Source organism: Mesoplodon densirostris, chromosome 4 (genome assembly GCF_025265405.1).
Source record: "Mesoplodon densirostris isolate mMesDen1 chromosome 4, mMesDen1 primary haplotype, whole genome shotgun sequence".
NCBI lineage: Eukaryota > Metazoa > Chordata > Mammalia > Artiodactyla > Ziphiidae > Mesoplodon > Mesoplodon densirostris.
Window position 1 is genome coordinate 3393169 of NC_082664.1, and position 26354 is coordinate 3419522.

The window sequence follows — 26354 nt, forward strand, 5'->3', positions numbered from 1 at the left end:
ACCAATTCACATTCCCACCAGCAGTGCAAGAGTGTTCCCTTCTCTCCCCATCCTCTCCAGCATTTACTGTTTGTAGATTTTTTGATGATGGCCATTCTGACTGGTGTGAGATGATACCTCATTGTAGTTTTGATTTACATTTCTCTAATGATGAGTGATGTTGATCATCCTTTCATGTGTTTGTTGGCAGTTTGTATATCTTCTTTGGAGAAATGTCTATTTAGGTCTTCTGCCCATTTTTGGATTGGGTTGTTTGTTTTTTTGTTACTGAGCTGCATGAGCTGCTTGTATATTTTGGAGATTAATCCTTTGTCAGTTGCTTCATTTGCAAATATTTTCTCCCATTCTGAGGGTTGTCTTTTGGTCTTGTTTATGGTTTCCTTTGCTGTGCAAAAGCTTTGAAGTTTCATTAGGTCCCATTTGTTTATCTTTGTTTTTATTTCCGTTTCTCTGGGAGGTGGGTCCGTGTCCTCACAGAGCTTTTACTTGTTTTTCCCTCTACCTCTATCCTCACATCTCCCTTCAAAAAAAGCAAAAAAGATGGTAAGTTCCCTCCCTCATACCCTCACAGCTGGTTTTCTTTTCTCTCTCTTTTAACAACTTTATTGGGATAAAATTCACAGACCATAAAGTTCACCCATACAGCTTTTTTCTTAAAATTCTTTATGTCTCTTACCTTGCTCGTCCATGTGCTGTGTTCAGTATGTTTCTGTCCCTGTCCTCTGCCAGCCAAGGGAACTCTGAATGGCAGGGAGTCGGCCTTGGTAGGGGTGCCCAGTTGGGCTTTCCTCAGTAAGTGAGGTTTGAATTGAACTTGGACTGGAGGCCTGCATTCCTCACATCTTGCAGGGCGTGTTAGAGATGGAGAAAAAGGCACGGCCAGGACAAACCAGAAGGATCACTGTGACTGCTTACAGCAAGGGGAGCATGCCAGCCAGCAGGTGCTGCGCCCAGTAGTGGGCCAAACGGACGTGTCAGGACCAGCCAGCCTCACCTTCTGCCTGCCCATGGAGCTGGGCCTTTTCGGATTCACCCTTGTGGTGAATGATTCCAGATGTTAAAGTGAAATTTCTTCAGAACTGTTGCATTTGAAGACCAGTGTAGTAAAGAGGGTGTGGGAGACTTACGGTTTGAAGAAAAACTACAGAGATGGCTGAAAGGCCCTAGAAAATTGAACAGTGTTGATAGGAACGAGAAGCTGTGATTGTTTCAGTCGAGAAGGAGAAGCCATTTACCAGATCTTTTCACTCCATGATTGGGTTCTTCTTCGTTGGTAGAAAATTGAGTGAAAGAAACAGACAAGCTGCCATATTAAATTATGAAGAAAATTTTTTTGTTTGTTTTTTTTGCAGTACGCGGGCCTCTCACTGCTGTGGCCTCTCCCGTTGCAGAGCACAGGCTCTGGATGCGCAGGCCCAGCGGCCATGGCTCACGGGCCCTGCTGCTCTGCGGCATGTGGGATAGTCCCGGACCGGGGCACGAACCCGTGTCCCCTGCATCGGCAGGCGGACTCTCAACCACTGCGCCACCAGGGAAGCCCAAGACATTTTTTTTTTTTTTTTTTTTTTTTGCGGTATGTGGGCCTCTCACTGTTGTGGCCTCTCCCGTTGCGGAGCACAGGCTCCGGACGCGCAGGCTCAGCGGCCATGGCTCACGGGCCCAGCCGCTCCGCGGCATGTGGGATCTTCCCGGACCGGGGCACGAACCCGTGTCCCCTGCATCGGCAGGCGGACTCTCAACCACTGCGCCACCAGGGAAGCCCCCCCAAGACATTTTTTAAATTTATTTTTTATTGAAGTATAGTTGAATTACAGTGTTGGGTTAATTACTGCTGTAACAGCAACGTGACACATTTATACATATATATACATTCTTTTTCGTATTTTCCATTATGGTTTATCACAGGATGTTGAATACAGTTCCCTGTGCTGTACAGTAGGACCTTGTTGTTTATCCATTCGATATGTGCCAGTTTGCATCTGCTAATCCCAACTCCCAGTCCATCCCTCTCCCTCCCCCCTCCCCTTTGGTAACCACGAGTCCATTCTTTATGTCCCTGATTCTGTTAAATGACAAACATTTTTTGGGTTAAATTCTGGAATGGGGTACATTAGAGGGTAACAAAAACCTAAAACCTTTTCCCCCTTATATCTGTCTTGCTAGTGTAATCCCAAAGCAGCAAGGTAGCTTAGATGACCTCTTACAGGAAGATGACTAGCACTGGCCCTTCTGACAAGCCCTTAGCACTTTCTAAGCTGCTCGCCGGTGCCTCCTTTTTCTCCCACTAGATTATCTGAGACACGGAAAGGTGAGACGGCATTCCCCACCAGTCCCAGAAACCTGACCCAGTGCCCTGAGAAGACACAGGCCTGAGGCACCACGCCAGCTTTGGGTTCAAGAAGCTCTACGGTCAGGGTGCAGCTCCAGTGTTCTCACTAGTAGGATGGGGGTGATGCCGCCGAGCTTGCAGGGCGGCTGGCGCTGGGGGGGCGGGTGGCAGAAGTAGCTCACGTCGGGTGCAGACTCAGGGCCTGCTGTTGGTGGCCACTCCGATGCTGGGTTCAGCAGCAGACACACTAGGAAATGCTCTAAATCAGGGAGTTACTGTTCCACATTCACACTCCGCGTAGACTTTGCCCTCTACCTGTCATTAAAATGAGGTCAAACAAAACAGAAAGAGAACTAAAACTCTCACATCAAAAATTCTACTTACTACAGACAACAATATGAATCTCTTAAAAGGTTTTTGTCCCGTGTTCTCCAGAAGCAGTGAGACATCTGATGGTGGTCTTTCGGGCGTGTCTTCCGCTCTCGTGTTTTGCCGGTCACTGTGCTGTAATTAGTGACGAGCCTCTGGGCAAGTTGGGGAAGCGGACGGCAGCTCAAAGGCCTGACCCAAGGGGGCCTGTCACAGTCTCTGCCTCAGGCAGAAATTTCACTCGAGTTGACCCTTTGTGTTTCACCTTTATAAAGAAGTTCTTAAGCGGGCATCTGAAGAAAAGTAGCCATGTGTGTGGAAACGTGAAGGTCATCACAACAGTCAGAACGCTGTTCCACGCCTTCCACGAGTCACAGCTGCTCTCTGGTGCGTGAGGGGGAAGCAGTAGAAATGCTGGTTGAAGTGGAAGGTCAGTGATGGCTTATTCACCAGGGACGGGGCAGGCAGAATGGAAACTGGGGTGGTCTGGACCTTGCAGGTAAAATTTCCCTCCCTCCGCTAATGCAGCAGGTCCAGGAGCAGCCCTGCCGTGGAAGGCGTGCTCGTGGGTTATGTTACACCCTCCTCAGAAGAGACCCTCCTCCCGGGCTGCATGGGCCCTTTTTGGGGTACTTAGCTTACAGGGCTACTCAGTGTCAGTTAATAAGTGCTACCCAGGTGTCATCTATGTGTAGCCTGCCCAGTAGAGCTCGTTTGTAACAAGTGTACCTTCTTGGCTGGTAACTTAGCTGGATTCTAGGATAATTTGAGGTGGTATAGTTTACTTGTTAAATATGACTTATAAATAACTGATTAGAAAACACTGTCATCCAGTAATAATGACAGTAGCTACCGTGTAGTGAGAACTTACTGTATGCTGGGCACAGTGCTCAGAGCTTTGTGGGGGTTATCTAATTTAATACTCCCCCGGTGACTTCCTGGAGGAGCGCTGTTCCTTTCAGTCAGCGGGTGAGGACACAGCCTCGGACATGCCAGGGACATCTGCCAGGCTCGCACAGTGGCCTGGTGCTGTTGGGGCTCAACACGGGGACCCAGGGCACTTGTGGTTGACCTGGCTGTGCGGCTGGGCCTTCTGCTGAGTAATGGGACAGTGATCTTGGGGGAGCTTTACCCCTCCCCTGCCAGTTTGCTAACCAGTATTCACGCTGACTTGTGATTTTTCTCTTTCTTAAATGTAGCATATACATATATAGGACGTCTCTGTGACTCACAGCAGAAATGGCCTGGAGACTAGCTGTCTCATTGCTGTAAACATCAAAGCATAATGTTGTCATCTGTTTGTACTCGTATTGCATTTTTGTGACTTGTATACAGGTATCCCCTACTCATCCAAAATTAGGTTTCTGCCACTTTGCTTTTATGAAAGACCTACCTGTTTTTGACAACCAAGAGAAGTCCTAGGACGATTTCCACTTTTAGGAAAAAAGGCAAAGAGGGAAAATACCGGTCAGTGTTTATTGTGCTGAGTGTCACTGTAGAGGCAGCGCCGTCAGCAGTGACGGGGGCCCCTGCCAGGCTCCCTCCCCGGAACCACCCGTGGCGTCTCCCCAGAGCTGTGCACTGTGTCTGAGAGCATCTCTGCTTTGTCCCTGTGCCTCCGTTCGCAAGATGTGTCTATCCCAAGGTGATTGCTTTGCTGCTTTCCTCCAGCTTGGCTGAGGAAAGGTGTCCGTGGAGCACTGGGTCGCGGGAAATCTGGGTGTGACGGTGTTGGCCCTTTCCTGTTGGGCTGTTGTACACTGGGGTTTTTTTTCCTTGTTTAACAGAACATATATTTTTATTCACATTAGCAAGAGAGTTGGCTTTCTTTTATTATTATTTATTATTATTATTATTATTATTATTTTGGCTGCATTGGGTCTTCGTTGCTGCGTTCGGGCTTTCTCTAGTTGTGGCGAGCAAGCTTCTCACTGCGGTGGCTTCTCTTGGGGCTCGCGGGCTCTAGAGCTCAGGCTCAGTAGTTGTGGCCCACGGGCTTAGTTGCTCCATGGCACGTGGGATCTTCCCAGACCAGGGATTGAACCCGTGTCCCCTGCATTGGCAGGCGGATTCGTAACCACTGCGCCACCAGGGAAGCCCTGGGAATTGGTTTTAGAAAAGAGATGTGTGCTGTGAAGGTCACTCACTTGACACAAGTTCTTTGCTTTGACAAAGGAATCCCAAAGGGCAGTGCCACGGCAGCTCGTGGGGGAGACCCGCTGTCTCTGGGTCACACTACCTCCTTGATCGGAGGCTTCAAGTGGGACATGCCACTCTCAGGCAGGAAGGCAGACAGTTCTAAGTGATACCCGGTAGTGAGGCAATAGGATTTTGTTTCAGTAATGACAAAGCAAGGTGGACCAAATGAAAAGGAATTGAGAAAAGCAATCAATCAACTATGGAGTGGAGGCAAAGATGAAGGAACACGTGACTGACCCTCGGGTTGGTGCCCAAGCGGGGTCTAGGAAGGTTAACCGCCTTCACATGACAGCAGGCTGTTGGAATGAGATTTTTCCTGGTTTACTGTTGACTCAGTACAGCCTCCTCACCTGTTCCCCACCCCAGCCTCTCAGATTTTCACTGACTCAATCTGAACCTTACTTGTCTTCTGAGTCACAGTATTAAAGGGCTTCCTTTTCTTTCTTTCTTTGTTTTTTTTTTTAACATCTTTATTGGAGTATAATTGCTTTACAATGGTGTGTTAGTTTCTGCTTTATAACAAAGTGAATCAGCTATACATACACATATAAGGGCTTCCTTTTCAATCCTCTAAAATCTTAAATTGCATTAAGTTAAAATCAGTGTTCACTTCAGAGCATTATAGTTGCTGATTATCAGCTTATGTGGAAGAGTTCGTACTTGGAGAACTTTGTTTGGGAATTAATAGGGCTTCTTGGAAGATGCAGCTTTTCTCAGACTGATTCATATTGAGAAGGATTTGTCACGGGCTCCCTGTGAAGGATCGTATTCTGTCATTTAACAAAAAATCTTAGTTATTAAAACAAGTAAAACCCATTTAATGTAATTTAAGCACATTTTTCAAAAACTTTATGGTAGGTGTTAGTCTTCCATAGGTGTATCAGCAACCTGAACTGTGAGAACAGATTTCAAGCCATTTTGGAACGATGAACTCCTTCAAAGCTGGGGCTGGTGGAAGAGTGTTTGCTTTTCCTGCCACGTGCTGGATCAGGACCTGGCCCTCGCCCTGTATTCCCCTGGCCCTTGGGGAGTTCATGCCGTGGGTGCTCAGCAGGGGCTGAGTTCATGTCTGTCTGCTTTATTGTCCTGCCTGTGGCCACACTCCCGGGTCCTTGGGGTGCTGTGCCGGCCTTGCAGAGCTGCCCGTCACTGTACCCAGCCAGCGGGGGGTGGGGGGTAGTTGCTACAGGCAGCAGAGGGTCTCCATCATGGGGGAGGGAGGGGGGAACTTCCCGGGATCGGAGCTACTGTTCACTCGGGAGGGAGGAGAGCTGCCCCTCGTGTCCTCTGCATGTCATTTGGCCCTTGGGCTCCCATTTCCTCATTAGTAAATGTACTGTTTGGACTGGATAATCTGAAAGACCGTTTCCAGTTCTCCATGTGTGATTGCCAAGGGGCTGAGGCCATGTCAGGAGAGAGGCTGGGTGACGCCCGGGTCTGGGGGGAGGGGCAGGCCACGCAAGGGCGCAGGCGGAGCGGGGCGGGCTGAGCAGGCTTCCCGCTGCCCTCGGGCTGCTGCCCTGTGACACAGTCCTCTTTCCTGACACGGCCCCTCCCCGGCGCTCCTTCCAGCCTGTCTGATCTTATTTCCTCTCTTGATAAACAAACCAAAGGTGGGGTGGGGGTGGCAGTCTCTCTTTTCACAACTGTTTTCAGTCAGTTTCAGCCGGAGATCCTCCCTCCACCCCGAGTCCTTCCTGGCAAAGCTTTTTCCTGTTTAAAGGGAACACTGGACTCCCAGTTTTCCCTTGCAGGTGGGACCTCATATTTGCAGGTGGTTGCCCTTGATTGGTTGATTGATTCATTGCCGTTTAGGGCATCAAGAGAAGTTTTATAGGGGACAATCTTGGGTTGTATAAGAATGAAGAGATGAGGAAAATTTTTCTCCTAATTAGAGTTTAGCTATCTAAGGGCTAAAGCATTATTCAGTCTTTTTTTGGTGGAAAATAACCCAAGTTTTTGAATATATTCTATCTTAGAAAAAAATAAAAGCCCTCCCAGTGGAGAAAGTAACCTTTCCTGATGACTGGTGGTTGAGGATGGTTGTTGAGTCAGCTGTGCTTACTGCGTTCCCTTTTGTGTTCCCTGTTTGTGTCGGGGCTTGCGGGGCAGCGGTTTACCAGGTGGAGGTAGACCGTGCCTTCCTGGGCCTTCCTGGAGGTAGACCGTGCCTCCAGTCCCGCGGGGAAGATGGCAGTGAGCAGATACACATGCGAGCCTCACTTATCAGAAGGCTAGCAGGCTCCTGACCTGGTCACCTGGCTAGAGCCAGGGACCCCGAGAACAGTAGCAACTGGTGGGGGAGATGGGGGCGGGGGGGCTATCCCACCCAGGGTTGAGCGAGGGCCTGAATAGCTGAAAGACGGGTGTGGTGGGATTGAGGGGAGCACAGGGGCGACGCGGGGCAGGGGGAGGCAGGCAGGACCCAGACATGCAGCAAGCTCTGTGAGCATTTAGATGCTATCGAAGAGCCACGCAAAACCGTTGAGGAATTGTCAGCAGGGGACGGGATTGTGTTGGTTTTGGAGGAGATGGTGCCGTGGGGCTGGAGGGCTGGAGCCGGGGCGAGCAGGTGCAGGAGGCCGGCTGCAGGAGCAGGGGAGCGATGGTGGTCTGCATCGGAGGGACGGGGATGGGGTGGGGGCTTGGGGATGGTTTGAGGCCGCAGCTGCGGGTCAGGGTGTGTGTGGTGCAGGACTCCGAGCGGGTGTCAACCCCGGCAGTCGCTGGAGTGCAGGGCCCCGCAGGGCCAGCCAGTTGGAGGGCGGCAGTGCCCGTCTGTCCTCAGCGTAGTGTCCCGGGGCTGGCGCACTTGGGGCCCGGTCAGTGTTTGCTGACTCGGCAGCTTTTTGTTGAGGGCGTGGGAAGGAGAGGTCATTTTACTCTTTCTAAAATTTAGAATAGTGATGTCGTCTTACTTCAGAAACTACCAGTTCATTATCACCATGAAAAGCAAGCGTTATGTTAAGCATTACAGCAGATCTGTTTTCTTCACGCTACCCATAATGTCTGTCTTCTAATTTAATATAAATGATATTTAAAATGAATCCCTAATGGTGTTTCGGTTGTTGTGGTTTTGCTTTGCGTCCTGAATGTTTTAAGAGTACATGACAAGCTGTGTTGCACTCCAGTGGATATAATTCATAAAACTTTGCCGATAACGTTTTGTGTTCTGAGGAGCGTTGCAAGCTCTAGGCTCAGTGGAGGCGCGTTTATGCTTTTCAAGTGCTGCTACCCTGCTTCCTCCCAGTAAGCTCGAGCTCCAGTTTCCTAGCCGTAGAGACTGGTTCTCCCCTCCCACCCACCCCCAGGTCAGCTGGCTGATCTGAAGGGATACCTTTTTGAAAACGTGAAACAGCGGTAGAATCTTGTGAGAAAAATCAGTTTGGTCTGTTCACTGTCTCAGGCTCTGCAGCAGTAACTGTGAAGTGTCTCCATCACTGCTCCCTTCCCCACCCCACCCCACCCGATCATCCCTGGGTCTTTCCACATGAGTAAGTGGCACCCACTCATCAAGTTGCCCAGGCTGGAAACCCCGCAGTCATCCTGGAGTCTCCTCTTGCTTCACCCACGTCGCAGGCGACTGCGCCTCCAGAGGGAAACCGGATGCGGCCTCCTGGGGGCTCCAGGCCCGACACCCCGAGCCCCACTTACCTCCTGTGGGAAGCGGCGTCCCCCAGCTCTCCTTCCATGCTTGCCCTCATGGCCTGCTTTCCAAATAGCGACAGATGATCTTTAAAAAGAGGTTAAAAACGTTTTTGGAAACAGTTTCAAACTTACAGAAAAGTTGCAAATAACAGTATAAAGAAGTGCCCCGAGGAGTTGAGAGTACGTTGCCTGCGTGGTCCCCCTCCCGCTGGACGTCTGGCCTGTATTTCCTGCAGCCCCGGCTGGTCTCCAGCCCCAAGTCAGGAATACGACATGGACACAGAGCTAGCAAGGAATCACCCCAGCCCCAGTCTGCTGTTCTCTTGTAGCAGAGGAGCCTGAGACCCAAAGCTCCCTTGACTTCCGTGCTGTCTTCCTCTCTCCCTTCTGTGGGGACTCTGGCCTCTCCTGACTTTCATGACTGAAACTGTTACGGGCCAGTCATTTTGTAGAATATCTCTTCAATTTAGGTTTTCCTCCCGTTTCCTCATGATTAAATTCAGCTTTTATAACTTTGCCAGGAAAATCACAGAGGTGACACTGTGTTTTTCTCATTGCGTCCTTTGGGGTGGCACACAGTCTCACCCTGATCGCATCACTCTGATCGCTTGGTTTAGGTAGTGTCTGCCAGACCGCACTGCGAAGGCACTGTTCCTCTGTTTGATCAACAAGTATTTCGTTGAGATGTACTTTGAAGCTATGTAAATATCCCATTTCGCATCAGATATTTTAACATTGATTGATTTAATATCAGTGTGTACTCCTGATTTTGTTTTATTTAGTGGGCTGGATAATCTGTGACTATCCGTATTTATTTTGATTCACTCCCATTCTTTGAGCGCTTCCTTATTTTCGGGCACAAGAAGATGTTCCAGGCTGACCTGCGCTTTCCTGACCCGCCTCTGGACTTGATGGAGGTGTCCTGGTCCCCTAGCTGGAGAATGGTATCTAGAAACCAAGATCTGTCACTAGTGATGCTTCTTGCTGCTGGGGTGTCGCCGCCTCCGGGCCCTCTCCAGAGGCAGAGCTGGGGCTTCCATATGTGTAACTGGGCACACGCCCACTTATGTCTGCATCTTTTCTGCGTCCACATACTGAAAACCACAAGCTCACACCGACGCCTCCACTTCTAATCCAGTGCCGTAGGGTCTGTTCTCCCTTTCTCGTAACTCCCTTTTCTGACAGTGAGGAAGCTGGCCCCCATTATCCTGAACCCGTTTACTGATGTGATCAGTCCTTCTGTGTGTAACAATCTCCTGTCCCCGACGGACGTCCTCCTTACCCCAGCGTCACCCAGTTTGGGCTCCGACCCCTGTTCCCGTTGGGCTCTGCCTGAGGGAGGTGGGGGAGTGTGGGGGGGGTGGACCTTGCAGCTTCCTGCCAGCTTCCGTCTTCTGTGGCACCTTAGCAGCCAGCCTCCTCCTGGCAGGAAGTGTCTTCTGGTAGTGGGCAGCTGGTCCCGGTTTGGGCATTTTCCCACACTTGCAGAGACCCCAGCATCAGCTGGCGAGTGCCCCTCTCAGCTCCCTGGGTCCCAGCCGTTAGGGCCCGCCTTTGTGCTTAGAGACCCCAGTAAACGGCGGCGGCAGCCGAGCCTCAGAGTTTCAGCTGGGCGGGGCCCTTGGCCCAGGTTTCACAAATCCCAGCTTCTGCCTTTGGTTCCCCAATCCTAAGCGTAGCATTTGCTTCCTGCACCTGCTGTCCCATGATAATCCAGTGCTCCCTTTTAACTTTTTTTTTTTAAGTCTTTATTGAATTTCTCACAGTATTGCTTCTGTTTTACGTTTTGGTCTTCTGGCCGCTGGGCATGTGGGATCCTAGCTCCCTGACTGGGGGTCGACCGGGGATCGAACCCTCACCCCCTGCATTGGAAGGCAAAGTCTTAACCACTGGACCGCCAGGGAAATACCCCCTTTCAACTTCTGTGGTTACCTAGGTAACAGTCCTTTCTGTTACATTTTCTTCGAATAACTGGTGTGGTTTCTGTCTGTTCACTCTACCCAGTCCGTGTGGTGGGGTCACCTTGAACTTGTGTTGACACTGATTGACGCCCCATTTGAAATGTCACTCTCTCTCCTTTTCACGGGTGTCAGTCCTTCCTGTCAGAGTGATTTCATGGTCTCTCAGTACTTGTGTGGTTCGCAGGGTGGTCTGCTGCTGTGATTTAATTCTCTATTCTGGTTCTAGCTAATGCAGCCTTGATGATTTTTACATAGCACTACAATATTTTTACTGTGTCCTCAGAACTGTTTGAAAATATCTAACATTTTCCAAAAATAATGCTTTCCTTCTGGACCCTTTTTAGTGCCCTCTGTTTTTAAACATTAGGTTTTGTTCACATAGTTGATTTCCTGTTACTTGACTCTTAGTTTCTTTATCTTTCCAAGCTTTCATTTGGGGTGTTTCCATGGTTCTTCCCCCGTTTATCAGACTGGCCCTGATAAATCCGTGTTCACGCATTTCAGGGAAATTGTACAGGGCTGTGTAAAATGCATAAGCGACAGAAACAGGTTCTATAAAAAGAGTAAGAGGAAAACTTGTCGAGGAACATCAAGTAAGACAGTTGATGTGGAAAGAAAAGATGAGAAAGCTAGCCAGGTCTCATCCGCCACAAGGGACTTCACGCTTCTCTGCCTCAGCCCTCGCTGAGGTGGGAGGAGGGACTTTTTGCCTGTTTTAGGGATAAGAAAATTTAGTCACAGAGGAGGAGATGACTTTCCTAAGATGGCATGGCGACCAGGTGTCCCGCTTGGGACTTGACTCTCCGGAATGGAAGGAAGCCAGGGCTTTTCCCTGGGCCGCCTCCTGCCAAGTAGGGCAGGAGTAAACAGAACTGGATAGTGTATCATTGGACCACGTACATACACACAGATCGCTACCACTAGAAATTAAGATAAGCACTTCACACCGTGCTCCAACAGACTCTAAACAGCAGATGAATAATGGGTTGACTGTTTTAAAAAGCCATTTGGCCAAAACTAGGCTTGACTGTCGGACGGTTAACGAGTCAAAACTTTCTGAGCCTTACTAAGAAAATGACAAAGGAAAAATGAATTTGATTTTATTAAAAATGATACTTTTATTGGAAGTAATAATTGCTATAAAATAAAAATAGCATAGTTCAGATGAAAAGAGGCAACAGAATGGAGGAATAGTGTTTACAGCTGTTACGTGTGAGAGAGCCAAAGTAAAGCTCCTACACAGTTGATTAAAAAACATCAAGACGTGATTAATGAGCAAGTGTCATGAATGGATAATTAACATCACAGGGCACAGCCGGATGTGGGAGAACACCGCTGCGACAGGCATCAAATAACCGCTGATTTCAAAGGAAGACGAGATGTCAGTGTGTGGCTGTGAGGGGAGTGTGACTCAGGAGATGCAGCTTGGAAGGCAGGTTAGGAACCAGATAGAATGTTAGTGCCCGTTGGAGAGTCCTGGAGTTTCATCCTCAAAATTAATTTAAAATAGTAAAAAATCTGTGAGCATGAAAAGTTCATTGCAGATTTATTCACCATAAGAAAATAATTTTCAAAAACATTTAACCTCTCCATTCAGTAGACACACATTATAAATTGTTGGTGTGTCAACTTAGTGAAATATTATGCAACTGTTAAAATGTTAGTTGAGTGGTATAGAAACATGAAAAATGTAAGAAATGAGATAAAAGCAGAATACACAAAAATAGCTATATAAACATTGACCGTGTCTATGGTCAGGGGCTGGAATGGGAACATGTGAAGTTAAAGTGGTTCCTAGCACAATTATGGGTGGAATTTTCTTTGATTTCCATGGAAATTGCTGTTTGATTTGCACGTTTAAAACACTGGCCAGCAGGTTTTGTGAGTCTTTGGGGTTTTTGTAGAAGAGTCCAGAATGCTGTGTTGAACCCCTGCCAGAGTGAGCGTTGCGGCAGCGCACACCAAGTGTGACTGTGGCGTGGGCCCTTCGCAGGTGAGCGGAGCGGCGTCATCTCCTTCCCAGACTCGCTGTCCTGGTGGTGATTTGTTGGGATTGTTTTTCTTCACAGTAAAATGGAAGGTGCCATTTGGCTCCCCCAGAAGATGCCAAGAGAGATTGTGATCTGCAGTGGCTGTTGAAAGTCTGCATTTCCATGAGGATTTTGGGGAATGGATATTTTAGGTGATATCTGGAAGAAAGGTGAACCATAGGTGACCTTTAAGTTCTGGCTCGAGGGTTTTCTTTAGTCTGGCTCCCCTCCCCCCCCAGATAATTCAGGGCCTGTGTGTTCTCTTCCCTAATCTCTGTGCCAATGGGTAGTTGGCGCCCTGGCTTTTATTCCTTGGATCAGTGAACCATGGTGGGGTCAAACCTTGGTGGTACTAAGCAACTAGTTAAGGAGAAAAGAATTTGGAGTTAGATTCATAATATGGAGCTCAGTTAGAAGCCCAGAAAACACCAGATTGCAGGTTTGGGGGGAGATAATTGTAGATGCACGTGTAGTTGTAAGAAACAACACAGAAAGAGCCCTGGTACATTTTGCCCATTCCCCCCGCCCCCCGCCATGGGAATGTTGCAAAGCTGTAACCGTGGAGGATTTGAAAAAGATCTGTAGAGGACACATAAAGGTTGGCATAAACTTAGGGATTTAGATCTGAAGGTGAAAAGAGGAGAAGGTGGAGGGAGATGTAACGGAGCGGCTGCTAGATCGAGCACGGGTGGTCGGCGCTCAGGTGCCGCTTCTGGAGTCTCACGGCGCGGGGCTTCTGGTCCTGGGGCTGCTGTGACTAATTACCACCAACTGGGGGCGTAAGGTCACAGAGATTTTTCTTCTCTCTCACAGTTCTTGAGGCCAGAAGTCCAGAGTCACGGTGTCCGCAGGGCCATGCTCCTTCTGAAGGCTCTGGGGAGAGTCTGTCCCTGTCCCTTTCGGCCTTTGGTGGTAGCAGCAGTGTTTGGCGTTCCGTGCTTGTCACTGAACCACTCGAATCTGCGCCTCCGTCTTCACGTGACTTTCCCCCTGTGTCTCTGATCTAGATCTCTTACTTTGACGCAGACGCCAGTCATGCTGGATTTAGAGCCCACCCCATACCTGTTTGTGACTTCATCCTAACTTGATTACATCTGCAGAGACCCCACTTCCAGATCAGGTCGCATTCACAGGTTTTGGGGAGACACTGTCCAACCCAGTCCATTTTCCACAGAAAGTTGGCTTAGTCTTCTTCTTCCTAAAATGTGGATGGTCATGGAATGAATCTCAAGAACGAGTGTGCGGACCTCGTGGGTGTGGAATGCTGCTCCAAGCCCTGACCCCGTTACTGTCAGGGCCTTCGCGCGTCTTTCAAGGGTGGTTGCCCGTTGTCTTGGAGAACGCCTTGTGTCCCCCCCCACCCAGCTGCCCTGTGGCCCGGAGAGCTGGCAGGTGGTGCCCAGAGCTCACGGACCTGGTGAGCCGGTGCCTGTGCCGCCCTGCAGAACAGACGGGTGCCCAGCGGGGAGAGCTCAGCTTTCATGATTTTTCCAGGGGATCTTTGTTGTGATGGTATTTGTTATAACAGATATTGAAATACAGGTGCCAGTATGAACATCCACGTTAATTTGGCATAAATACCCACTTTCCAAATGTTAATGACTTTACAGATATTAAGTGTCTTAAAAAGTATTCACTCATTTAAAAAGTAAAGTTTTTTCTAAAGAAAGTATAACTTAATGGAATGCCCCAATCAATTAAATTTTTATCTATTGTCAACTTTTTAGAGTAAGTTGTTAATTTTACTTTTTTTAATTTGTAGCTAAACCATTTACACAACTGGTGAAGGAAATGCAACTTCATCGAGAAGACTTCGAAATAATTAAAGTAATCGGCAGAGGTGCTTTTGGTGAGGTAAGATAAACTTATTTTTGTTCATTTTGCCTAGCAGCTCCCATCTAGCAGTTTTAGGGTCCTGTACATTGATTTTGGGACGAGGAAATTATTGGTATCATTTGGAGAGTTCTTGGTGGATAAAATCTGAAAGATAGAGTTAAGGAGAGAAAAAACAAAAACAAAAGCTGGTGACTGGTGAATTACCCAGAAAATTGTCTTGACCAAAATAGTTCTTTCTGACAGATAAGTTTTTAAAAACATCCGTTTGTCAATCAAAGAAAAGTCTTGGCAGCAGTTTTCAAAAAAATACAAGGGTCGCATCAGAGTGGTGCTCATTGTTCGTAGCTCGTCCACCGTCCGTCAGTCCTCATGCGATTGTGAGTCCCGCCCCCTGTGTCTGGAGAACAGCTTGTGCACCGGGTCCTTGTGACCCGCCCTGCGGGGGTCTGGGGTTCCGCTCCGCCCGGAGCTGCTGTCCCTCCTGCTGTCCCTCCTGCCGGCTCCGTGCCCAGCCCAGCCCGCCGGGGTGTGTTTAGCGTCAGGCGCTTGACTGAACTACATTAACTCCTCTCCTTAGGTTTCGCCTGTGGCACTCCCAGGCTGTGGAGCTGTGCGTGTGGGTTAATGAGATGCTCTGTGTCATGTGCGGCAGCGCGTGTGCTCTGTCCGACACAGCCCTGCTGGACGTGACTCTAAAGTGCTGCAGAGTGGGAGACAGCGTTTGTTGTGCACGGCGTACACTTCATATTGGGCAAAATATACGTGGAAGAAAGCAAAGCAGGAATTTAACGAGATAGCTGCTTCGTTCTGAAGTAGCTCACGAGTGGAAACCAGGCCTGTGATCTGTCTTTGCAAACAGCTCAATATTTTTGGTGATACTTCTGCTACCAGCACCTGATGACAGCCCTACTTTATTTGCAGGGCTTCAGTAGAATACACCAAAAGAAAACATTCCTACGAAAATGCTTTCAAAATACTCGAGTGAGAAAGCTCTGGCCTGCCTGAGTGAATGTGGGCAGTTGTGTGTCGTGCCCTCATTTCTTCCTTGGAAGCTGCCCTGGCCTCAGATCAGACCCCAGCCCCGCGCTCTGCGGCGAGCCCCGTCTCTCGTCCTCGTACCCTCCTCTCCCTCACCCAGCCTGGTCTTCATACCCACCCCTTCCCAGCCCACTGCTAAGAGTGAATCTCACCAAGGAGTGGGTGGAGGGGAAGTAGCGCCACCGGGGGGCTGCTTTGGTGGCAGCCTTGTCCTCTGGGACGGCATCTCCTCCCAGGCCGACCTCGGAACGACCCTGGATCTAGGACTCCCCGACCGAATTCAGCTCTGGGCTGGGACGGGACAGGGAGGTTGTTGGTTTTTTGTTTTGTTTTGTTTTGTTTGCGGTACACGGGCCTCTCACTGTTGTGGCCTCTCCCGTTGTGGAGCACAGGCTCCGGATGCGCAGGCTCAGCGGCCGTGGCTCACGGGCCCAGCCGCTCCGCGACATGTGGGATCCTCCCGGACCGGGGCACGAACCGGTGTCCCCTGCATCGGCAGGTGGACTCTCAACCACTGCGCCACCAGGGAAGCCCGGGTTTTTGTTTTTAAATATTAAGGTATACTTACATGTAAAACGCACAGATCTAGGTATATGGTTTGAGTTATGACAGATGTCTACACCTGTGTAAGCAGCACCCCAGTCTATATAGAACATTTCTATTCCCCAGAAAGTTCCTTCCTGTTTCTTTCCAGAGCCTCCACCTCCTGTAAGCCCCACCCTTCCCCCAGGTGGCCACTCTCCCGATGGCCACCAACAGGGAAAAAATTGAGTTCTGCATAGAAATAACAGATCTCTGAGCTCTAGGTAGGATGTGATGAGGTAAGGGAAGGTTTTTGTTGTTGCTCAGTGAGAAGAAAGAGAAAGCCTTTGAAAGCTAAACCCAGTTCAGCTCGCTGTGTACTTTCACCGACCGGCCCCCTTGTACCAGGAGCTGTGCCAGGCTGCTGGACACAGCGCTGAGCAAGGCCCGGGCCCACGTGGAGCTCTGCAGTGACAGCGAGCCCGTTAGGGTGTTGGGGGCCAGGGGCAGGGAGAGACTCGGGGGCAGGAGCCGGGCGGCCTTTGGGAGGAAGAAAGAAAGCACAGGAGAGAGCATTGCTGTGTCAGAACAGCTGGCGGTTACTTTTAGTGCTCTTCTTTGCCAAAGGACTTGATGTGAAACGCAGTTCCTGAGTTTAAAGAAGATAACATTGATCACTTTTTAGCTCTTCCCAAATTAAGAGAGCGTGTTCTCGGACCCCCCCCCCTTTGCCTTTGCTCCCTCTCCAGGCTTTAGCAGCTGCTTTGTGCATTCCCTCCCCCTCCCCCTCCCCCTCCATCATCTCTCCCTGGGCCCTGTGGCCTGCGCTCAGCACGCCAGGCCTCCTTGCCCAACTGCTCTGGCCCCGTGGCCATTCTGGGTCCCCTGCACACGAGCGCCAGCCTTCCTGCCACGACTAGAATTCCGGGCTCTGTGGCTTGTATTCCCGCCACCGCGCTGCCTCCCCGGGGTAGTCTCGTCGTCATGTACCTGAAGTGTGGCCAACTGAAGCGTCTCTGTCTCTGACAGCACCAAGTGGATCACAGAAGTGAGGATACCCTGAATCATTGTTGCGTCCAGGGTGTTCTTCACATACGGTTCTGATTGAATGACATGCCAGGGAAGGGTGAGAGTCTGTGTGCCCCCCCCCGCCTTGGTGCACAGGTGTGTGTACCTGTGCTGCTGAGACCATGGCACGGGCTGCTCAAGAGCCCCTGCCCCTGAGAAAGAGCTCGTGGAGTCCAATTTGAGGGGAGCGTATGAAACGCTTACCTCAGTGGAGTTTAGCAAAACGTTTCTAGATTATTATTCAAACAAGGATGGGAGTCCTGGGGCATTGCCCTTTTTTTCTGGAGCACAGTGGCTTTGAGAACACCTTCGTCCTCCCCTCAGCGTCTCGGGGACAGCGGCCCAGGAAGTTCCTAAGACCCTGGCACCCTTCTGGAGGTTCGTTCCTCAGCTCCCGGGCTGCGGTGCCCAGGGCCATGCTTTCGGCGTGACAGCAACTCCCCACAGATGACCGCGTGCCAGGCAGCCCAGGCCTCGCGTACTCTCACAGATGTGAGCCCCTGGAAGCCTTGTGGCCACTGGCCACCGCTGGCCCACTGGCCCACTGGCAAGATGAGAAGTCAAGGCTGGAGCGGGGGGCCTGGCCCCAGGGCGGGCTGTGGGGGCGCCACTTGAACCCCACCTGAGTGACCCAAGGCCTGTGTGTCCAGACACTGCGCCCCGCCGTCTCTCTTGTTCCTAGAATGACTTAAAGAAACAGAGCTTTGAAAGCTTTGTTTAGAATCGGTTTCAGATTAACAGAACAGTTGGATGACTACAGTGGTTCAAAAACAGCCTAATCCTTTATCCAAATTCCCTCTTGTTAGCATTTTATCACATTTTCTTGATCATATTATAGCTGTGCTGCTCTCGCTTGAGCTTGCTCCCTCCTCCCTCCCTGTGTGTGTGTGAGTGTGTGTGTGTGTGTGTAATTTTTACTGAACCACTGTGGATACGTTGCTTACGTCAAGCAAGGCCCTCTACCCCTAATACTTTAGTTCCTGTGCTCATAGGGATGGTCTCCGACAGAACCACAGTTCCTAAACTTAAATGTAGAACAGATAGCACGCTTTTTATCCAGTCCGCTGTCATATACCAGTGTGGCCCAGTGATGTTCTTTGTTTCACCTTTTCCCTCTTGTACTGGATCTGGGCCAGCATCAGGTATTATACTGAAGTGTTGTGTTCCAGAATCACTTTGTAATGTTTTGTAAAACTATTTTGATTTGTATTTCTTTACTTAAGTGTCTCATTTTGGAGAGATTTGTAAGATTATCATCTCTCTTTGAAGGAATTCAGACTAAGTTTTTGGCTAGGAGGAAGCTTCTGGTAAACCAAACAAGATTCTCTAAAAATTATTTCTTTTATATAGGTCGTTGTACAATAGAGAAAGTTTGTTGTTTTTGGTTTTTTAACATTAAATTTTACTCGTCTACTTATTCTTTTTTTTTGGCTGCGTTGGGTCTTGATTGTGGTGCGCGGGCTTCTCATTGCGGTGGCTTCGCTAGGCGCGCGGGCTTCAGTAGTTGTGGTGCACGGGCTTAGTTGCTCCGCGACATGTGGGAACTTCCCGAACCAGGAATCAAAACCGTGTCCGCTGCATTGGCAGGCAGATTCTTAACCACTGTGCCACCAGGGAAGTCCTTGTCTACATATTCTTGGTTTGATACATGTTTTCCATGGACAGATACATTTCTTTTTTCCTTCTACGTATTTTATCAGAGCCATCTTGCATGTTTTCTGGAAATGGTCTGTGCCCTGATAGGCCTCTTGTAAAGAATCAAATTTCCTGTGTTCTGCGTCTCATTTCCAGCAAGACCTGGATCATTCATGAGGCTCGTCATTTTCAGAATTTCATTATTTTCCTCAAAGGTTAACAACTCTACCATTCTTGCCAAGTTAGACCTTTTGTGTAGTAACTACTATGTGGCTTTTTTTTTTTTAACTCTTAATATCTCACCTATCTAGATTATAGCTAATTCCCAGGAAGAAATAGACACTTCTAACATGATGACAAAGTGTGTGCCCAGAATTCTTGTTCTTAGACGTGTCGGAGAGCCCACAAAGCCTTTATTTACGCACCGTTTATTTTTGATTTATTCAGAGTCGTAGCGAGTTTGGTCAGTGGTTTCTAAGACCGAAGCGAATAGACAGCAGCTTAGGTGTGGCGTGCCCTGGAGTGGCAGTGAGAGGGGTGAGTGAGGGCGATGCTGGAGGGGGATCTCCGTGCACGCGTGGGTGGGGGCCCTGGCTGGAAGCCCTGCGGAGGAGGGCAGGTGCCTCTGACCATCTGCAGGCTCTGGGGCCACGTCAGGGCACGTTCGTGGTGGACCCCCAGCCCCGCCCGCCGTCATCAGGCTCCGGGAGGATTATATCTAATTGTGACTGTCAGTATAACACAGTCCTAAAAGGCACGCGCCTGAGGATGCGCCTCTGCCGCTTCTTAGGCATGTTGTTTAACCCCTCTGGGCCTCAGATTTCACATCTGTAAAGTAAGGATATTAGAAATAGCCACCATCTAGGGCTCTGGAGACGATTAGCTGAGAGGGTGCAGGTCCGTTGCTTGGCACAGCTCCGGGCATGGGAAGTGGTCTGTGAGTGTCAGCTCCCATGGTCACTTCAACGATGTTGTTGTGCGGTGGTGGTGTTTAGAAAGTAAGGAAGTAAGTGATTCACTTTTAGAACTCTTTGTTCCAACCCTGCTGTGTGGCTGCCTGCCATTGGCAGCAGAAAGGCTCAGAAGTTATTATCCCTGCTTATGGTTTTGTGAAGGGGACTTAGGTCAACGAATGACTGATTTATATAGGGTAGGATGTACCATATGGTGGTGCAGACATCACATCTGGTGTTGGTAGTAATGGAAGAGTTCACTTGAAATTTGATGAAGACCAGGAGTCCCAAGAGGACTTCCTGGAAGGGGTGGCATTTGAGTTGTACCTTGAAGAATATGGCTGACAGCCAGCACACTAAGGGCTAATAACTATGTGCCTAACCATTCTGAGCACGTTAACTGTGTTGACTCATTTGATCCGCACAGCAGTCTTAGGCCAGTCCTGCTGTTATCCATTCTAGTTGTAGAAACTGAGGCACCAAGAAGTGAATTTGCCCAAGTTACACTCCAGAGCCCCCCTAGGTACTCACCAACCCAGTGAAGAAAAGATCCCGGAGTTAAGCCTGGGCACGTGCAAAGGCTGGCTGTGGCATGAGAGGTGGACACGGGCATCGGTGGAGGCGGGTAGGCGTGAGCGGGGATGGAGCCCTTGAATGCAAGAGGGGAGCTTGGGAGCCACTGACGAACTTCAAAAGCCATTACCGTGAAAATCCCCAGACACACCAGAGTAGAGGCCAGCAGACCCCCGTGTGCACCGGTGCTCAGCACTGAAGCATTTCGGACTGAGCAGGTGAGATCATTCAAGCTGCAGTGTAGTTAAAATCAAGTTTTGATGCTTAAAAGGGCAAATCTTTATTCACATAGAAAACTTTACTTTCCTTAACAGGTGAATTTCCAGGGTTTCCAGGCAATTAAGATTTCACTGTAATTATATGAAATGTGCTGACCTTTTGTGTTCCGTTAACTAAATTTTTGTTAAACTCCCATTTGTGTGGCAGGTTGCTGTTGTCAAAATGAAGAACACTGAACGCATATATGCCATGAAAATCCTCAACAAGTGGGAGATGCTTAAAAGAGCAGAGGTAAGTGTGGAGCATTAAATAAATAAGTAAACAGGGGTTTATATGTACGGAAAGGGGTGATGAAGCCCAGCTGGGTAAGACCGCATCTGGGCCTTCCTTCCCTGACAAGAGCAGGCCGCTCTTTGTCAACAGGACCTCCACCCCTCCCAGCGCCGTCTGCCTTGGTGTTGACTCATTACCAGGTGCCCTGCTCACGAGCTCCCCCTCAGGTGTGTCTGCAGGGGCAGTTTAAACCTCCATGGAGGGACTTCCTGGCGGTCCAGTGGTTAAGGCTCCACACTTCTACTGCAAGGGGCCCGGGTTCGATCCCTGGTCGGAGAACTAGAAGCCTGCATGCCTGTGGCATGGCCAAAAAAACACAAAAAACAAAACAAAACCCTTCAGGCATTTATCTCAATTCTGCTTCCTCTGCAGAAGGAATTATTGAATTTGGAAATGTTTTGTATTCCCTCCTCGAGGGGAGTGAAGATTATAAATAAAAGTAGATGGCTGCTGCATGGCAGCCTCTGACCCGCTTTTTCTTTCTTCTTCGTCCATCCCTGTGGCGGCTGTTTCGTGCCCCCGACCCCGCTCTCCCCAGCCCCACGCCCAGCCCCCACTGAGACACAGGTTCTCCCTCTGGTCCTCGCCAGACTCACCTCCACTGCCTCCCAGTGTCTGTCTGTACCGCCCGCCCTGTGTGTTCCTCCATTTCACATTCGCCTCGGAGCCAAGGGTCCTTCCTTGCCAAGGGCACGTTGCCATCAGCCTCCTGGCTTTGTCCTTTCTGAGCTGCCCCGTCACTGCCCTTTGTCCTCTGATTGGCTCAGTGCCCACTCTGCGCCCAAGCTGCTGTTCCCCTCCTCACACCGCTGCTGCCTTTTGTTTGCCCGGGGCTCTCCCCTCCAGAATCGGCCACCTCCTCCTTTGGACATTCCTTCTGTGGTTTCTGGCCTCTCTCATCCTGTCACTAAACCCTCCTTGTGATTCTAGGTGGCCCTTTCCTCTTTTGTTCTGGATTTTTACCTGCCGATGACAGTCACCACCTTGTGCGGACAGTACACACGCCTCTCACTGAGGCCACGTGGCTCTCCTGAGCTCAGGTTTTCCCTCCCTCGCCGGGGACTTCTGCTTCAGCATCCCCGCCCCGGCGTCTCAGGTTCATCACGTTAAACTGTGTGTGGCTTTTCCTCCTTCCCTGTCTACACCCGTTTCCTCTTTGCAGCTGTGGCACCCAGCACGGGTCTTACACCTGTTTATTGCTCAATAAATGCATGTTGGTTGACTGAGTCGTCACCAGTTTTGCAGCCACCAGGGCTCGAAATGTGGGTGGCCCATGACTCGGCCTCAGCCACCCCCTTCCGAGCCTCCGTCCCTCTTGGCTCCGCTGGTGTCCTCCCCGCCATCCTCACCCATCACCTTCCTCACCTCGTGCTGCAGCCTTGGCCCTGGCAGCCCGTCTTCATGTCATCACTGGCGTGTTGGCAAACACAGGAAAATCACTGAAGCAGTTCTCTTGTGGGGGAAAAAAGCTACTGTTGCATGAAAGTTGGGAAAGGAATAAGTGTTTGGGGAAAGAAATACTGGTAGCAAATTCTATTGAAGTTTATATTTTTACAGGAGTGATTGATTTTTGAAAGGTGATTGCTGAGCCATACGTGATATGACTTGTTATGTTAACCTCTGGAGTGAAGTGTGTGTGAGGTCCTCAGGTTAGGGAGGGGTGATTCTCACCTTATCATACTAGTATTCACCCAGATGTCACCGTGAGTGAGTACATTTTAAAAAAGTAAATATTGCTTTTTAAATGTAAATCTGGTTACACAGAACCTATTTAAGTGGCATACTCAGCACCAAGTCCAAGATTGTCTGCTAATCATGGTGATTATCCTAGAATGTGTACGATGGGCTGTAAGTATATGTGTGTGTGATACATACAAAAATGTAATATAGATACAGTGCTGGTTAAGGTAATTTATCTTTTTATTCACATTTCATTTAGTAGGCTTATTGTATTGTATTGTATATATTTTTTTTTTTTGGCTGCATTGGGTCTTCGTTGCTGCATGCGGGCTTTCTTTGGTTGCATCGAGTAGGGGCTAGCTACGCCTCGTTGCAGTGCGTGGGCTTTTCATTGTGGCTTCTCTTGTTGTGGAGCACAGGCTCTAGGCACGTGGGCTTCAGTAGTTGTGGCACATGGGCTCAGTAGTTGTGGTTCACGGGCTCTAGAGTGCAGATGCAGTAGTTGTGGCGCACGGGCTTAGTGGGATCCACGGCATGTGAGATCTTCCCGGACCAGGGCTCGAACCCGTGTTCCCTGCATTGGCAGGTGGATTCTTAACCACTATGCCACCAGGGAAGCCCTTAGTAGGCTTATTTTAAACATTTAATTTTATAATATTGACTTCAAAAACTCATCTTTAAAAGCATGAATTCAACAAGAGTTGGCAGTAGAAAAGTCACTAAGCAATGGAAGTTCATAACTTGTAGACCAGGCTGGGCTTTTAGTTCTTTTTTTTTTTGGTCATAAAAAAAAAAATTAGAAAGTTTATCTGCTCTTAAAACTACTGAACAGTATGTATATTTCCTCTCTGTGGGTACCATACTGGCGATCCCGGTTTTAGAACGGGCTTTATGCTGAGTGTTGTTAGTTTGGCACTTGAGGATGTGGATCAGAATCTGGTGGAAACAGTGTTCCAGACACTGGGGGTTCTGGGCTGGCCCCGGCCCCAAGACTCAGGTTTTCTTTCTGTGCCCCTTCCCCAGGCCTGTGGTCTGGGGGCCATGGTAGTTTCAGAACCACTTGTCTCTGCACATCTGGACGTTGTTAAGTTCTCTCGTCTGCTTCAGTTAGGAGAACGGGACACATCTACCTCAATCCCGTTTTCAAAGGAAAAAAACTCTTTAAAAGTTTAGAAAAGAAAAACTTGTAGAAAAACAAGTTCTGAAGGTCACCAGGAGACTCCCTGAGAGAACAGGTGGAGAGCTTGCTGCGGTGCTGTGTGCAAATCCTCCCCTAGGGGTGCTGTTAGTTTTCTTAAGCTTTGCAAGTTGGAAATACAAGGAGGAATTAAAATCTTCTGTGGTCCAGAAAGAGGATGTCTTATTATAATTATGCCAAAGACCTGGTTCCTTTTAAATACGGATTCTACCTGTGTATTAAAGCTCTTAAAAAAAAACAAACCCACAGCAGCCTAGAAGACGGCCTTTTGCCCGTGTGCTACAGGCCATGAATCTTCATAGTAGAATCCTGTTAGGATCGTGTGCATCAGTATACTGTAAATAAATCACGTTTCTTGAAAATAACTGACCCAGATCTGTAACTCAGATCAGTAAGCAGGTTTGTGCCCTGTCCCGCCAGCCGTGTGGCTCCTGAACTGTAGTCCTGCGATGGGGGTGGGGTGGAGGGGACGGGACATGAGGGGCAGCCACACCACAGGCTGCGCCGAGAAGTCGGCGACGCTGGAATGGGGGGCAGCTCAGAAGCTGTAGCTGAAACGCACGCGTGAGCTGGGGTGGACCTGGCGTGCTGGCCCTGGAAGCGGCGTGTGTGGGAGGGTGGGTGCGAGCCCCAGGTGGGGAGGTGAGTTCTCAGCGGCCCTTGGTGCACCGGGGTGAGGGTCGGGCTGCAGGAGCAGGAGAGAGCAGAGGTTCAGCTGGTGCCAGGAGGCGGCGGTGCGCCTGGGTCCCTGCGTCCCAGAGGACAGGGGACACTGTCTCCAGAGCCTCTTTCTGCTTGGGACTGTGCTCTGCAGGGCACTCTCCCGATGGACACAGACCGACTTTCTCCCCAATTCTTTACAGACGGCTTGTTTCCGGGAAGAACGCGATGTGCTGGTGAATGGGGACTGTCAGTGGATCACCACGCTGCACTATGCCTTTCAGGATGAAAATTACCTGGTAGGTGTGGGTCACGAAGAACTTAAGGACTCTATCAAATGGCATCTCACTGAAGTGTTTCGGTTCCTTTGTGCTGCCACTAAAAAATGAGTGAGACACTTTGGAACTGTCGTTGCTTAAATGTATATTTGACAGATAAAACTGAGGGTTTGTTTTCATGTAATCATCAGGTGGACTTTTTCCCTCTAATCACTAGATAAGGTGCTTATTTTATTCACTTGGTTTATTATAAAGTGGGGGTTTAAAACATTTTCTATCTTGAATTACGTAAAAGTATAAGAAATTGCTGTGGGGATTTAAAATGTTTGACCCTTTAACTGAGTGGGTGTTTCTGCCACGTTTCCCTGACGGCCAGGTCGGGTGGCATGTGCTGGTGTGCAGCCCTCCCCACTGGAGCCGCTGACACAGGTTTTGGGGTGACTCTTGGTCCCCTTGTTCTTGTCACCTGTTTGTTCTGATTGGAGCTGGGGCTCACTTGCAGTGTAGGCTGATCAGCTTTGTGATTCACGTGTGTGGGTGGAGTTGCGCTCGGACACCTAGTAGAACAGATGCAAGACAACCAGTTCGGAGTGAAAGGGAAGCCAGGCTTTTGGCTCAGGCCCTGAGTGACTCACGACTGCTTTGTTAGGACTTTTAACTCTGAGAATGACCTTCCAGGTTTGCCTGAACCTAAACGTGTCTGCATTGTGGAGCTCTGGGTAGACGGGGCCTGCGCAGACCTCAGGGAAGCGTCTCAGCCCAGCTCCTCCGGCCGAGGCACAGCCGGCACGTTTCCCCAGCAGTGGCCGCCCGGGGCTTCGAGGGCAGGGCCTCGGCTGTGTTCTCAACACGGCTGACTTGGAAGTTCACTCTCAGTAGTGGGCTCCGTTGGCTTGCAACGAGTGGAGTCCTGGAGGATTTCTTTTGTTTATCTTAAAATAATCTCTTGCAGACATCAGAGAAATCCCTTAGGTTCAGTGGCCTAGGATTAGGTAAAATAGTTTGTTATACTCTTTATTTAGGTTGAAAAAATACGTATTTTGATGGAAGGGGCAGCTGGGGTTTATTGAGCACAGCCTATGGGTTATCGTGGTCAGTCTTCCCGGTGGCCAAGTGAGTTAGGCACTCATGATTTTTCACCATTTTATGAATGGGGTCTGGGGCAAGGAGGGAGGAAGTCATTTGTCTAAGCTTATCACACAGATAGATACAGGGATTGTGCCAGGACCCAGCCCGGGCCCCTCTGGCAGGAGGTGGTGCCCGGTGCCCTCCCTCTGGCCGAGAGCAGAGTCCTCCTGCCCTGGGGCCATCTCTCCATAACCCGTTGCTTCCGGGACCAGTGTCCCTGCGTTGAGTGGACTGTCTCCAGTTCACTTCCTATTTTGATAAGAACTGAATGAAGTCTCTAAGGAATGCTAGTCTGGGTCTGTACAGAAGGAAGACAACTTTTTTTGTTTCACATATTTTCCCTGCAGTCAGCATAGCGTGTTGCCAGCTTATTCCGAGTTAGGACAGCCGGTAAGGAATTCCGGTGATGGAGCATCTTCTTGAGTTTGGGAGCTCCCCAGTCAGACGTACGGTGAAAACTGCAGAGAGAAGGCTGGCAGGGGCCCTGGCCCTTCCTAGTGCGTGACCACGGGGCTGCAAGACCGGGTGTGGCCCCTGCCGCTGCCACCCACGAGTGGCGTTTTTAGGGGCAGTCCCTGCCTTGCGGGGAGGAGGTGAGGAGGTGAGGAGGAACGAGGCGGGAAGTGGGCAGCCTGAGTGCCGCTGGGGCGCAGGGCGCAGTGGGGTGAGGGGTCTTTTGTGACACGGAGCCCGCCCC

General features: G+C 49.7%; 1 protein-coding gene across 1 annotated transcript in view; it reads left to right on the top strand.

The window, feature by feature from the left end:
- Window positions 1-26354, top strand: part of CDC42BPB (CDC42 binding protein kinase beta) — a 113157-nt gene that overhangs the window by 29637 nt on the left and 57166 nt on the right. Inside the window, 3 exon segments of the mRNA XM_060095590.1 lie at window positions 14299-14390; window positions 20588-20671; window positions 24455-24550. Coding sequence (XP_059951573.1) covers window positions 14299-14390; window positions 20588-20671; window positions 24455-24550 — 272 coding nt within the window.